Raw genomic sequence first — 15,354 nt, forward strand, 5'->3', positions numbered from 1 at the left:
TTGTATTTTTGAATGTGCACAGGCTCATAAGTGATGTTGCTCCCCAGAGTCTGAGTTGTACCACGTGGTTGTGTACCTGAGAGAGAGCAACTCATTTGTGTTTTGTCAGAGTGTGTAGCTGCTCCCAAAATGTAAAGAAAAAAAACAAAAGGTACTGGAGGTGCTACACGGGTAGCCCAGCAACCTGGAGTATCTTATGTAGGATGTTTTGTGCTTGTAATGCTCTTTGTTGAGTTTGTAAACTGTCTAAAATTTGTTATTTCCCGTTGTGTTTTTCTAATAGCCATAATTATATGGAAATTATTCTGAAAGCTGGACATTTATTGCAGATACTTAAGAAGGAGAAGGCAAGGGGCAAGTCCTACTGCCTTTGGCTTTATTGTTGTAATAGCTGTGACCAAACAGTTTGATCAGACAGATCTGGGTTAGGAGGCTGCTGTTTCCAGCTGTTCCAGCTTGTTCCCAGCTCTTCAGTTATCAGACTGACCTGCTTCATAGTTCTTTGAAGTAATCCATGTTAATTGTCTGTCTTCATTCACTGAACCAGAGAGAAAACTGATGAGGTGAGGTGGGGGAAAAAGCAAGCAGCTGTCATCAGATGCATCTTAGCCAAACTCTGTGACAGGGAGAGTGGCTGTGCCCTTGAGATTGTCATTAATAATTACTTTAAGATCCTGGAAAGCATTGGTGACTAGGACCTTTTTTTCAGGTAAGTATTAGGTATGATATATGGCCTTAGAATCTTAAGTTGTTTTTGTTCCAAATCATTAAGCCTGTCAAATCAATACTAACAACTTCTAACAGAAAAATAATTGGTTTTGCTGTACATCTTGTTTCTCTTCACATGTGAAGTGGGATGCCACAAGTAGATCAGTATGTGAGACAGGGTGTCATGGCAAAGAAAATTGCATGGCTGTGGTCACTTGTGTCCACTGTGCTGCTGTTTTGGTCAGAGCAATAAATGGCTTCTTGCAAGTCACCTGTCACTGCTTTGTAGTCCTGCGTATGATTGATAATGCAGTCATATACAGGCATTGTTCTTAGGTTTGTGGTCTTACACAGCAGCTTACAAGGGCAATGCTCTGTTCTTGGGTTACTGGATCCCTGTTGGGTGCAGAATGGTTCAGTGAGCAGGAACATTGCATGGACACTTGAATTAAAGTCATGATTATTACCTTGACTGCAGTATGCTCTAAATGTGCTGCTTTGAGGGACAGAGCAAAACAGTAAAACAAAAAGGTCAAGCAGGAGCAAGTAATTGAGGGCTAAGATAAAGACCTGATTCTGAACCTCTTCTAAAGATGAGTTCTACTTCATAGTTCTATAGGTAGGTACCAGACATCTTTTCAGCTTATGTAGATATTGTACCTTTCTGAATTGTGTGTTTGCTAGACAAATTTAGGTATCTGGTAGTTGTCAAAGTTTCTTTTTCCTGGATTCAAAGTTTACTGTTGACAACAGTGATACTTGCTTTTTTTAGTAGTAGAGCACCATTTTCCCAAGTACTTGTGTTCCAGTATTCACCTAAGATTTGGAGTGTGCTGTGAGAAACAGGTGTAAGGAGTTATAAGTATGTATGGCTAGTTGGCACACATTCTTATGGAAAGTGTCTTTAGTCTCATACTTCCTTCATTGCCCAGAGTGATTGTGTTTGTTGTCTAGAAGTTTTGAAAAATATTCACTTGAGGAGGTGATGGAAAGTTGAAAGAAGTCAGTATTTGTAGGCACAAAGCACTAAGAAATCACTGAAGCTCGCATCTTTGTCTCCCTCTTTGTAAACACAGTCTTGTTGTTCCATAAGTAGGTAGTCCTTCAAAAGCTGCTAATCTTCTTGCCTTTACAGATGTCCTTGGCAGAGGCTGGAGGGTTGCAGGGAGGTTCATTGAGTGTTGCTGCTCAGTACACAGTAGTGTCTCTAGCTATGTACTTTATATTTCTATTTATTACTAAGTACTGCTTGCAGCTTTTTGCACTACCCAGACATCTGCCTAGATGGGTCTTGTGAAGGTTTAGTACCAGAATCAACATTTCTCTTAGAGAAAAGCTCTGCATACATAAATCATCATGAAACTTCAGGGGATGTACTGTGCACTTATGGAGAAGAAAAATCTTTAGTGGACTTTTGATCAAAAATGAATCAAGTGGGAATGGGCTGTCCTTTTGATAGGTCTTCTAAACCTTCCATTCATGTAAAGATAACAAAACAGATTGGTGGGGTCACTTCACGGTGCTTAATTTCTATTCCGTTGTTGCCTGTGCCTATATCTTGATCAGATCTTACTGAAAAAACTTGTGTGTTTTGTTGTTGATTTTGGTGCTGTTTTTACATTGTCCAGATTAAAACAAACCAAATGAAAAAAAGTGCAGCTATACCATCAATATATTGGAAAGATAATTAGAGAGAAGAGTTAAGGGAATACATAAAAGCTTTCCTGAAAAACCATGAGGGCACCCTTCACCCTTCTGTTTTTGGGTGCAGTTGTTTCTGCTTTCTGTAAGTAATTTTTTAACCTAAGTGAAGAAATGGATACATATAATTGCTTTGAATTAAGGCTGATTGGAAAAAGTAAGCAAGAGTACTACCTGGACCCTAATCTGTGGACAACTTCAAACAGTACTCTTTTTTTCCTGAGTTAGAGACATAAGTAACTTGATAAAAATAGGAAATGGCATTCATATTGTGAAGTTGAGAAGCTTCTCTGTTGATTCTTCCTTGACATTTGTGAAGAATGATTTATTTTGTGACATTATGTTCACATGTTGACCAGTTTCTGACTTTCAGTGAGTGTTTCACCATAGATAAGATGCTATGCACCCAGAGAATCAGTTTGGTTAGGATGTCTGTTGACTAGCAAATCAAGGTGAAATTTCGGGAGCTCAAGCAGAAGAATGTTATGTTGATTTTATTCTGGATAGGTTTCAGAAGGCCACGTTGCTCCAGCTTCTGTCTGCAGCAAGTCTTTCCCCAGCTACACCCTCCAGGAAAAAAAGCTGCCTGAATAGATGTCAGTTCTGAAACCTTAAGTGTATAGTCTTCATCAGCCTGTAATGGCTAAAGTATTGTTAGCAATTTTTCTGCTCTCCTTGCTGGATAGTGTAATGGACAATGTTATATTCTTCATTGGTACATATATTTGCACTAGGAGTTTTGTAATCCTCGTATGAATTTTCATGAAGTAAGTTCTCATTAAACTAATGCTGTAGGTTTTTTTTTTTTTTTTTTTTTTTTTTTTTGTGGGGGACTGTGGATTTTTTCAAGCCAAACAGCTTAAATTGCTGTTTTGTGTGCAGCAAACTGTTGGAATCATAGTTTGTTTTGTTCAGGAGTGTTCTGCAGAGGCATTTAAACTTAATCTGAAAGCATCTTCTCTTCTCCCCTTCATTTTGCAGAAGGCCTTTTCATTCATTGGTTTCTCCTGCTTATTTGGAGTCACAGGGTTTCTTACAGAGTATATTGAGAGTAGTGACAAAGTGAATGGAACATCTCTTCTGAATAGGCTGTGACTAAAAGAAGAATGTTTTACATGGGAAATAACAACCAAAGGAGATCACTTAAATCACAGCTGGCCTCTAAGAAAATGATAGTTTTATGTTTTTTGCTCTCTTGGCTGTTCCAGTTATTCATTAGGTTATTTTGTCCTGATTGCTTAAGAATAAAAAGGAGTTTAAGGGTTTTTGGTCACATTGCATTCATGTGGATGCAAAAATTTTTACTCCTCTCTTCAGTCTTTTGGAACTACTGAGATGTTTACGATATAAACATCTGTGCTTTTTTATTTATCATAATTGATCTTGTTTGTTGTTCAGCTGGGAAGGGACTAGGTTTGCTGAACTGGGTGTTGGCATTGCTTTAAACTTTGCAGCCTCTGTGTGTGCATCTTTTTATTACTGCTTTCTAAGAAAGTAAGCACAGTTTCTGCTTCATCTCTCTAGTACTGCAGCCTGTTTCTGAGGCTCAGTCAAACCTCTCAGAGTCTGAGAGAGCTTAGCATAAAAATCCTACAGATTTTTGAATGAAGTCTGAACACAAGGAGAGCCTGCAAAAGAGACTGATAATTTGCCTCTGTATTTTCAGAAACCAGTCAGCTGTGCAAGCCACCTGCAGAGCATTTTGCTTTTGGCTCGGTATTGGGGTAACAGTCTGAAGAAGAGCGTGGCCGTTGTGTGGGTGAACTTATGATTTCAATTAGTAGAAAACTAGTTTTCATGGTCATAGATGAGTTTATTCTTTCAGAACTTCTAGGAGCCAAACACTCAGACTGGTGTTCTTCTTAATTCCTTTCCTGCTTTCTTATGGCCTGACTGAAAAGCTGTAGCCCAGAGGAGTACTTTCCTACAATTTTTCTCCCTTCTCCAAGGTACTCTTTTATTAAGAAGAAGCTATGTTCAGTTTCCATTGTTATGTTGGGAAGTTTTATTTAATGTGCTCTTGGGTAAGTGAAAGAGTGTCTTTTGATCATGTAGCATAATAAAAGCTTCCTTGTTGGCTCCCCTTGCCTGTGACATTTGTTGGTCTAAACTTCCTGAAGGCCAGCTGTAGAATAGGCAGGCTAAGCTTGGCTGTGGTCAGGCCTCAGACCTTGCAGAGCTCTGTCCTGTTGCCTCTTGCGTTCATTAATGTAGGATCTTGTCTGTCTGCTGCTGGGCAGTAATGAAGCAGTTTGTGTGCTGGATGCCAGAATGCTTTAAAACTCAAACAAACCACTTGCTATCAAAGGTATTTGTGTGGTTGGCATCTGTCTGCCTTAGGTAGCTGAGGGAAATGGGGTGGTTTGGACAACTGGAGAATGAAGGGAGACCTTGTCATTCAAAAATACCTGAGAGGAGGTTGTAGTGACATGGTGTCAGTTTCTTTTTCCACTTATCAAGTGATAGGATGAGAGGAAACAGCCTCAAGTTGTGGCAAGGGAGGTTTAGGTTGGATATTAGGAAAAGCATCATCACTGAAAGGCTGGTCAAACATTGGAACAGGCTGTGGTTGAGTCACCATCCCTGGAAGTGTTTAAAAGTCATGTAGGTGTGACACTTGGGGACATGGATAAGTGGTGATCCTATCAGTGCTGGGTTAATAGTTGGACTCAATTATCTTAGAGGTCTTTTCTAACCTAAATGATTCTATTATTCTAGCTTTTTCTTGTTGTAAACTGTGTTTTGCAAATTACTTGTTCTTCAAATTCTGTAAGTAGTGGAGTGGTAGATTGAAAAATTTCTTCCTCATTTTTAGAAAAGTTGTCAGGCAAAACTGAATTAAATCAGTCCCCAGGCTTCTTATATCAGCTAATCGATCAAAAATTAATTCTTGTGTTTTGTAGTATTTCTGCAATTGATCACTGAAGCAATGACACAAAATATATTGTGAATTGCTAGTTGCAGCTGAAACCCAATGCACTGAGTGACTGCAGAAGTGCTGCAGTGCTTGTAGTGCTACATTGTGCAATCGAGTAGTTGACAGGCACTCTGTCAGGCACCAGAAAGGAAAAATATTAACTGAGGCTTAACCAGGCTGGTCAGAGTTGCAGTCACCCCTGGGACAGTCTTCAAAATAAAACTCTGCCCTGTGTTTGAATTTCCAGTTCACAGACTTGTAGGCCATGTCAAAGACTGGAAATCTTTATCACCTTTGTTTTGAAAGCCTACATTGTATAGAAACATTTGAACTATAGGTATCGTGATTGCCCTGATAAAGCTGGTGAGTTTTGCCTTAACTGAAAGTGAGTCACATCTAGAACAATTTCAGGTGCTTTGTTTAATTGAGCTGTACTTTGTGAGATATCTTGGTGGGCTGACTGAAGAATTTGTTATTGTCAGGAAACAAAGGAAATGTTTCATCCCTGCTTCTGGTATTTATATGATCCTCTGTGAGCTGCTGTTGCTCATTAGGCTGGGGAGTGAAAAAGTGTTGATGGTTTTCTGTGGGACTAGTGAGCTGGATTGACTTGCAAGGTATAGAGGGTGTGGGAGCTGATGCAGCAGAAGGGATTGTAGGACACTACTGTGCCAGGAGGAGAAATGGGCTTCCCTGTTATGTGGGTTTGTGGGAGGAAGGGCTCTTGTTCCTCTAGCATTGTTTTGCTTGGAGTATGTTGCTCATTAAGTGGCTGTGACTTTGATGGATTAGATATTCCTGGCCATACAAAAAATACCAGAAAATACAGATACACTACACTATCTGTAGTCAGCTGGTAAAATTCTCCACTTCTCGCAGCTGTGATCTAAGATTTTGTTTTAAATGCTGTGGGTTAGTGACCTTTGGTCTTTATTAGAGAAGATTGACCATACTGTCTCTTGTAGTATCAAAATAGCTTTATAACTGCCTGATCAAATATGAAAATGATAGAACAGTCTGGCATAAAGTTCTGCTTTGCTACTTCACTCTGAAAAGTAAAGGCTGATTCTCTTCCTTTATTTGTATTAAACCATTCTGAAATTTAACCCCATCAGTTACCTTGCTTATGTGTCTGCTTGATGTATGAATGCTGTATGTTTTATGAGTGCTGTATGTTTTTGAATGCTTGAACTGCTTGTAAAGCTGACCTGGGCAACAGCTCTTTGTTAGGAGCAGAATGTAGTCTGGTAAAATACAGTTTATCAATGAGTGTTCTGTACAAAGTGTTCTGTAATACTGCTAAGCACTTTCAACTCTTAAAACTTCCCAAGTGTTTGTGTACCTGTAGTAAAACTGTTCTGCCAGCAGAGTTTGTAAAGCCACTTTGGGACTGGTATCCACTAGGAGCTTGATAAGAGAGTTGATCTAATTAAGTCTCATCAGTGCAGTTCCATGATCTTTCAATCTTTGTCCTCTCCAAGACGCCAGAAGCCACCTCCTTCCAGCTTCTCAATCCTTAGCCTGAGAACTGTCCTTGACAGTGCATTAAATTTCAGGTATACCTAATTGTAGCCAAGGCTTTAGTTGATCACTAATATAAATGGAGACATCATATTTATTTTTAAAAAGTACTACAAGCTTGGTCTTGCTGAGGATGGTTGTTTTTCTGAGTAGGATTTTTTGTTTCCTTATTTTGTTTTTGTTAGATGGGTGGGGAGCGGAGAGAGGCCAAAAGCTTGCTTGTGTAGCATCTAAGACTGAAGGTTTAGAGTATTGCAAACATTGAAGCTCCTTTGGAGAGGGTAGTTTAGAATATTCTTTGGGTTGTCTTGGTGCAGAGGGAAAGAGGAGATCTTTACATCTAGAAGGTCCTAAAACTAGAAACCTGTAACAAATCTGTGGTTGGGGTAATAAAATTAAAAGAGAATCTTGTATCTAGCTGCTGCTTTTAGCAAAATGGTGGAAAATGGAAATTGTAAAACTGGTTGGGTCATATCTCTTCCCATATAGGGCACAACTTTGAAACTAGTGCTGAGAGCAATCACAAAAGTGTTGGATCAAAATGTGTTGGGCTGACACTTGAAGCTATTGAAATTAAAAATGTAGAATGCCTGTTGCTCTGCAGGCTTGGTGAGTGGCTAACCAAAAAGGTTTTATTTCCTTTCAATGATTCATTATTTATGCTTAGAGTTGAGTTACCTTTGTTTCTGAATGTAAATTATTGAAAAGTCTTGTTTAAAGCAGAGTGGCTAATTCTGCTTAATAAAACAATGGGGGTTTTTTTTGTCTGCTGTTTTTTCCAAATTATTTCACATGAGAGCATAACAGAATGGCCAAGAGTCGAGTATGGAGAATTCTGCTGTGTTCTTAAGCAGCATTTGTGTGTTATGCCTGCTAAAGAGATGCCACTATGAATGTAATAGTTCTTGTTATGTATTTGGCTATAGAATATTCCATATAGAATATGGAATTGCAGGCATGTAGAGGTTTCCAGAATTTGTTCTAAAAGTATGGTTTTAAATAAAAACAACTCATTTTAGGGTTTTCTGTCTGTAAAAATGTATCTATAACAATTCCTGTAACATGCCTCTTCTAACTCCTTGCTGATACAGCTCTCTGGGTAAAGATTGTTGGGTAAATAAGTCATTTCCTTATCAGCTCGTCTTTCAGCTAATTCAAATTTCATCAAGTTTCAAACACACACCTATTTTGTATGCCTGTGAAGCTTATTAAGAAATTAGCATGGGGTGGAGCAAGAGCAGATGGCATGTGCAAGCAGAACTCTGGATTTTGTGGGGATGCAAAATCAGTTGTTTTGTAATACAAACACAGTTTTTTATGAATTTTGTTACTTTATTCCTTTTACATGCTCTGAGGTTTTGTTGTAATCAGTAGATTTTTAATGTTATTTCAGAGAAATTTAACTTCAGGGCTTTTAACTATATTTTTGTAACTATATTAAAAACCAGAGAAAATGTACTGGTTTTTTTTTGTCCAACTTGGTGCTTGTTTGTAGCATTACTTCTGTGCTGGATTTCCCTTCTAAGCCTTTGTGATTCTGTGAGGAAAAGCTTTGTATGATAGAGTGAGGATGTTCTTGATAGGATGCTGATTCCTTCCTGTTTGTGTGTTGCTTCCCTGGATTTAAAATGATGCAGTTGTCTTATGCAGTGTTAACTAACAGGTACTAGGTGCTTAATCAAAAGAAAGATCTAATCAGCTCTCACCTCCTCTGTCAGTTCTTGTGGCTTTCAAATCTTGTTTTCTCAGCATAGCAACTTCCCTGTTATCAAAGCTCTTGAAAGATGGATGCAAGGAGAAGAAATGATTGATGATGAAAAATGACAGTATATCAGATTGTTGTGTGTAAAGTAAAAGTCAGAAAAGTATTTTGACAGTTAGCTTTTTTATCTAAAAAAAGTAACTTTTACTATGTTAGTATAACTTGAGGCTTCTTTTTGTAAATTAATGGGTAAACATTTTGAGCAAGCTCAAAGTTATCTTGTAAGGATGAGAAATCAGAGAATAGTAGTTTACATTTCAGCATTGAGATATAAACACAGCATTAATTTATTGGTAAAATAATCCTAAATTGTTAATATTTTATTTGTAAAGAGGATTTTTTTTTTTTTTGGTGCCACGTTGTATGTTTGCCAAGGGTCCCCATAGTGTAGTGTTTTTGTTTTGGGTTTTTTTTTTGTTGGTTGGCTGTTTTTTTTCTGGTTTTTTGTTTGTGTTGGGTTTTTGTGTGTGTGTGTGTGTGTTTTGTGTTTGGTTTTTTTTTTTTTTTTGTATAACTTAAAGCAGCATTTCAAGTTAAATTAATTTCTATATTAAAGTGAACTGTAAGGAAGTAAAATTTCCTCATGTATAAGAGGTATGATGATCACATGGTTTATGCTCTCCTCTAAGACCACTTGAATTTTGCCATTTTTGTGTAGTGCAAGATGAATGAATTAGAGAAAAGTAGTCTCATTGTTAGTATGCTTTATACTGATATTCATCCTAAAAGGCTCAGGTGTAACTCCAACCTTCCTCTACACCTGAAATCTGTCTTCAGATTGCTAAAAGTGTCAGAATAGGTGAAGCTTGAGCCTGTATATGGAGTTCTAATGATTGAATGACTGGGAAGGAAAGCTACTTCAGGTGTTGCTGGGATGCACAAAGCAGTGGAATACTGCTAGCCTGTTGTTTGTGGCACACAGTGGAGTTGTACAAAGGGAAGGTCCATATATGTTATCTTTGTTGAAAGAGCTGTAGCAAAATGCTGTGTAGCTTGAAATGAGGTTAGTTTGACATTTTTGGTCAAACAAAAGATTCTTGTCAAACTCCTGTTCTTGTGGAGAGGTGATACTCAGTGATAGCTAGAGGCAGAATGCTGCAGATGGATCTACCCTGGGCCATTCCTACCTGCTGCTGTTTAAAGCACTCCAGCTTCATTTGAGTGGCTATTATGCAAATACAGCACAATCTGGTTTTGGATAAAATTTAAGATCAAAGTTGAAGTAATTGTCTCATATTTTCCAGTAAGTTCCTCTAAATCTTGGAAATCTGTCATCCTCTGGACCTATAGCTACTTGGAAATCGGAAAGAAGTTTTTTTTGTTGAGATTTTTTTGGGGGGGAGAGGAAGTCAAGACCCCAAAGTAAATTTAAAAAATCAAAGTAAATTTCAAAAAGTATTAAGTTCCACCTATCCCCTTCTGAGACTTAATTCTAATTGCATTTAGACTGCACTAATTAATCCTAAATAGCAACCAAAAAGTAATTTCAAAAGCAAAAGTGGAATGGAAGCAAGCAATTTCATTAACAGAACATAGTATTAATGTCACCTGTAGAAATGGTTAACATTTTTGAATTGCTGTATCACCAGGATGGTGAAACTTGCACAGACTATCCTGGGCACAGGCAGGAATAATTGAAGCAACACAGTTAAAAATAAGGGAGAAAACCACCAGTCATAGCTGTCATTACAGCTGTTGCAGTTGTGTGATCACAGCCCACAGGTTTTTGTTTCGTGTAATACAAAGCATGTTAGCAATAGATGTCTTGGTCTGTGCCAATAACTTCTCATTCTGTGGCACTTCATTTAGCTTTTGAGCTCTTCAAGGCACCTACTGAAACATTTTAGGGTGTCATTTGAGGGTGTTAATATGTGTTATATAAAAGAACTAGGGGAAAAAACCTCTTGCAGCTTTCCCCTGGGCTTTTGTAAACCGGAGCTTAAATCAATGAACTAATTTAATACTTCTATCCCATGGGTCCTTGCAACAGAAAGAATTGTTCTGTTCCAAGGTGTATGCTCTCTTTTAAGGAATTTTGAGGTTTTCAAATGGATTCTGAGATTCTGTACCAAAATGCTCTTGACTTTCCAGCCATTTCAATAGTTGACTCTTCCCGGGATCTGTGAGACTCATGAATATTCTAAGCAGCAACAAATACATCAAATCTAGTACACTTCCTGCAGTCCAGTGAATGCAACTTGTGAGCATTCATGGATACTGTTCCTTAACAAGGCTTTTGTAAGTCTTTGCTGCTGTCAAGAACACCTCAGATGTGATATTGTTAATTGCCAAAACAATGTATTAAGAAGTGTTCTTCCATCTTCAGCAAAGCTTATTTGTAATCTGTCATTAATTTCTTTCGGATTAGAATTCCTGTGTGAAGTTTATTCTGACAGGATACAAAGTTTTACCAGCTCTTAGCCTTCACAAGAACCAGACTTCATTGAATATGTGCTCAATAAAAGAAAAACTTCTTTCTTTCCAGACTACATTAAGGAAGGTTTGTTTTGATGTTTTATTTGTTGAAAAAACCTGATAAATTAAATCTTGTAAAAGCCATGAGCATGCCTAAATCTTTTTGTATTGAATATTAATTTAAAAAATCTGTATGTTTACACATTTTTTTCCTTTTAAAAATCTACCAACTACCTAGTTAATAATGAACCAGCTTTGATACAGTGACAGATTGCCATCAATATTAAATGCATCTTTTAGCTTCTACATATGCTAGAGGCAGTGGAGTTCAACTGCCCAGTAACCCTGGTGGTATTCCATAGCATGTACAGGGACTGGGTGGTTATTGCTACCTGTGAAATCAAGACAGAGACTCCAGAATGTACCTTCCTGCATACCTGCTTTTGGGGGAAAAAGTCTTCTCTAATGAAGTTCAAATACAGCTGTTGCAGATTTAAGGGAAAGCTGTGGGGTAGTGTAGAGTGACATATTGTCTTTAGAAAACTTGTCTTTTGTTGTTTATTCTTTGAATGCTCCTCCTTCCCTCCTGAAGACAATGTAAAGCACTGTGAAAAGTGTCCTTATGAAATGAACCTTTGTTATTTATGTAAGCATACTTTTTTTTTTTTTTTTTGTCTTACAGAGTGGATCTGTTTATTTCACTAATAGTGTGCAGTCCTGGGATTGACTGAGGATGGTTTTTTTTCAAAGGCATGGGTACCATGGCTGGTGTTTTTCACTGTTCCTCCTTTCCAGGCTGTATATCAGAAACCACTGTCTTGCAGCTTCTAAGCACTAACTTGGCTTCCACAGGGATGAAGATATTACAAATTTCTCTGATGGGGACAGAGTTGTGGGATGTGTGGATCACAACCAATGCTTTCTAGAGCAATTTGTATTAAACTATTATTAGTAGCAATGGCTCAATTTCATTAATGGTAAATGACTATTCAAACCATGCAATCAGTTATTCCCAAACATGCTTTCCCAGTAATTGGGTTGGAACAACATCTAGGAGACCTTCACAGAAGTGGCACAGTGTAGTGGGGCACCAACAGATTCTATTCTCTTTTGTGGGCATTCCACAAAAATCTCTCATGGTGTTCTCATCAATCAGGTGTGTGTATAATCCTGTATTCCCTGCCTGCCTATAGCAACTGCTGTTTTCTTGAATGCAGTCTCTTAATTTTTTTTTTTTTTTTTTTTTTTTTTTTTTGGACAAGCTGTTGATGATTTTAGTGAGTGGCAGTGGCCTCAAATGGAGTGAAGAGAGTCTTGGTGTTCTGGATTTCTTGATTTTTTTTTTTTTCTGGATTCCATGGGACTGCCATTGAGTTTATCAGTTTTTGGGAGGCTTCCATGTTCTATCAGCACCTACTTCTCCATCTCTCCAGCTTGCTGTTTGCTGGTGACTAGATGCTCAACTACACACAAGCTCACAGGCTGTAGAGTTCATTCACACAAACTTGCACTGAAGGGATTTTTGACAGGCGTTTACTTGTTTCCCAAATAACAAAAAACATTCTGGGAACAAAAAAGATAGCTTGTGTATGAAGACCATACAAGGTCTTACAAACACTAATAGTTCCTAATTGTAAAACTATGCTGCCTGGCCAGAAACCCTGACAGCACTGGAATTTAGGAGCCCTGAGCACTTTTCAGACAGATTGTGGTTGTTGGAGCATGCTCCTTTTATCTGGGCAAACCTAAGAGACTGTTTGCTGTGCACAAACATGACTGCTTCCAATTTGAAAATGAATTGTATTTTAAAATACAGCAAACACATTAAGTGAGGAATAAATCTGAGGATCTCTTTCCAGAAGTAGTGTGTGAAGTTAGCTAGTAAACGCTGCAAAAACATCTTCCACCAAAAGTACTCCCCTATTCTGTTCTCTGAGGTCAGCTGGTAAGCTTCCTGAGAAATAACCTTACAGGCTGCAGGGCTTTTAATCCCCTTGTGTTAAGAGTTTCTGGAAAGTAACTTTCCAGTATTCAGAGTAAATGCACTTCTTTCATTTTTAAAGCACTTGTACATAACATGCTCTGTGGGAACTTGTGACTGGAGTCAAATAGTATAGCTGAGTATCTGACAAGTGGTCACTAACACCATCTTGTGATGGTTGGCTTTCTAAGAAGTAAGAGCAATGCAGTCATCCGCCTCTGAGTGTAATTGCTTTAGGCTCTGATAAAAGTTGCCTGCTAAACTGGAGCTCTGTGATTGTTTCCTGGTTTCTAGTCCATGCTATGAAAGTTGAAGGTGCGAAGATTGGTAGAAGTAATAATTCACCATTAAAAAAAGTGGTGTTACAGGTGTTTTTCAGCTGTTGTCATTTCAGTTTCCAAATAAATCAGGAAGAAACACTTAAAGCAAACCCCAGATAAAAGTTTGAGAGTCTGCTGTGTGCTGTTTATATATAAGAAAGTACCTGCTATTACTAAAAAAGAGCTCTGATATTGCATAAAGTGGTTTAGAGGTAAAGTTTAGTGTTAAATACAAATATTAGCATCAAAGCACCTGTAATGAAAGATGCTCCACTTCCAATTAATTATTTGAAAGCAGAATGCACTATGCATTTGCTGAGCAGTAAATCTCTACAGTTCACCCAAGTGGTAAACTGGTGGAGAAATAGAAGAAATGTAAGTAGGCACAATATACTTTGTTTATATGTTTATAACAAAGCAAAATCCTTCCTCTCTTTTCAGAAACTTCTTCACTAAAAGGACAAAGGAACTCAAACCTGCTGTCCAAAGTGCTCCTGGTTGGAAGTTGTTTGGAAAAGTCCCACCCAGGGAAAACCTTCCAAAAGATTCCAAAATTATTCAGCAGGTGAGTAAATATCACACAACTCAAGGTAGGAAAATTGTAAAAATAACACACAGGTACTGCATTTCTCTGCTGTTATATCCACTTTGGTGTTATAAGACCACAGGGTGCACTGAGAACATTCTTTTGGAGCTTTGTTTAGGTAATAGCAGTTACTAAGTAATTTGAGTTTTATGATTATTTTGTACATTCTTCAATACATCTCAGTACTTATAAAAAGTACTTACAAAAAGGTGGTGTATGTTCAAAAGGCACTTAAGCTGTTTTTTTTAAGACATTAGAATTTGCATTAATTTCCCATAAAATTTTGTCTTATTTAACATGGTATGCTGCAATATGACTCATTTTTCCATTGCCATCCTTATCTGGAAGACTTCCTATGTAGGTGACCTGTGACAAATTGCTTAGAATTGTGAAACATGTAGTCTTCTTTAATTTAAAGTTTTAATCTCACTCAGGATACTTTCTTGCAAAATAATACTGTAAATTAAACTTGGTTTTAAGCTACTGGAATGCTTCACAAAGATACCTCTTATTTCCTTCTTCTGTCACAAAATTGCACTTCCATATAATTGCTCCTGTGGAATCTTTGATAAAATAATACTAAAATGTCAGTGTTCAAAGGGGAGCAATTGTAATGTTAGCGTGCAAAGCTGAAAGATTTGTTGACATAAGAAATATAAATGTCCCCTGTGCTGGTTAAAACAGTAACTTGAATCTCTTGAGGGCTGCTTTCTCTGTCTGCTTTCTTAAATTCCAAATAAGCTGATGTGTTTGGCAGGTGTAAATGGCTGTGAATGAGGCAGTGTTTAGTTATTTCCTAGAAGGGGCTTTGTGACAAAGAGGGCGTTTTAGGAGCAACCAAAGTCAAAAATGAGAGCATCTTTTGGAAGGACTTTAATGCAGTGTGACTTGTAACAATGGGTTGAAACTATGTGACCTTTAAAGATCCCTTCCAACCCAAATTATTCTATGGTTTGTAGTGTGAAGTAAACTGAATGCTTTTTCTACATTTTCACATACAGTTTTCTTATTTAAGTGGTTTTCCTCTTTGGGTGGGAGAGGGCAAGCATTCTTGCTTTGCTTGCAGGTGCATGCTGTTGGCCTTGTGCTGTGAAAATACTGTGGTAAAATCCAGATGTCTCTTCCTTCCAGAGAAATGGAGAATCTGCACAGTGTTACCTGTCATCTGCTTACTGTTTTCTAGTAATGAAGATATTTGTTCTGGAGACCATGTTATAATAGAACTGTTTGGGTTGGAAGGGAATCCTGCTCTCCCTGCTATGGGCAGACACCTTCCAGTAGACCAGGTTGCTCTAAGCCCTGTCCAGCCTGACTTTGAACACTTTCAAGGATGGGGCATCTGCAGCTTTCCTGGGCAACCTGTTGAAGGTGATGATCTGAAGAAATAGTCCTACTTTCTTATTCTGTTTTCCCTCAGTGATTGTGTTTGTTTTAAATGGTAGG

General features: G+C 37.9%; 1 protein-coding gene across 2 annotated transcripts in view; it reads left to right on the forward strand.

The window, feature by feature from the left end:
• The window catches only part of TBC1D12 (TBC1 domain family member 12), a 41,387-nt gene that overhangs the window by 3,382 nt on the left and 22,651 nt on the right, over nucleotides 1-15,354 (forward strand). For both annotated transcript variants that reach the window (XM_059851614.1, XM_059851615.1), the window contains exon 2: nucleotides 13,767-13,890. In XM_059851614.1, coding sequence (XP_059707597.1) covers nucleotides 13,767-13,890 — 124 coding nt within the window. The remainder of the gene's footprint in view (nucleotides 1-13,766; nucleotides 13,891-15,354) is intronic.

Source organism: Haemorhous mexicanus, chromosome 7, assembly GCF_027477595.1.
Source record: "Haemorhous mexicanus isolate bHaeMex1 chromosome 7, bHaeMex1.pri, whole genome shotgun sequence".
Taxonomy (NCBI): Eukaryota; Metazoa; Chordata; class Aves; order Passeriformes; family Fringillidae; genus Haemorhous; species Haemorhous mexicanus.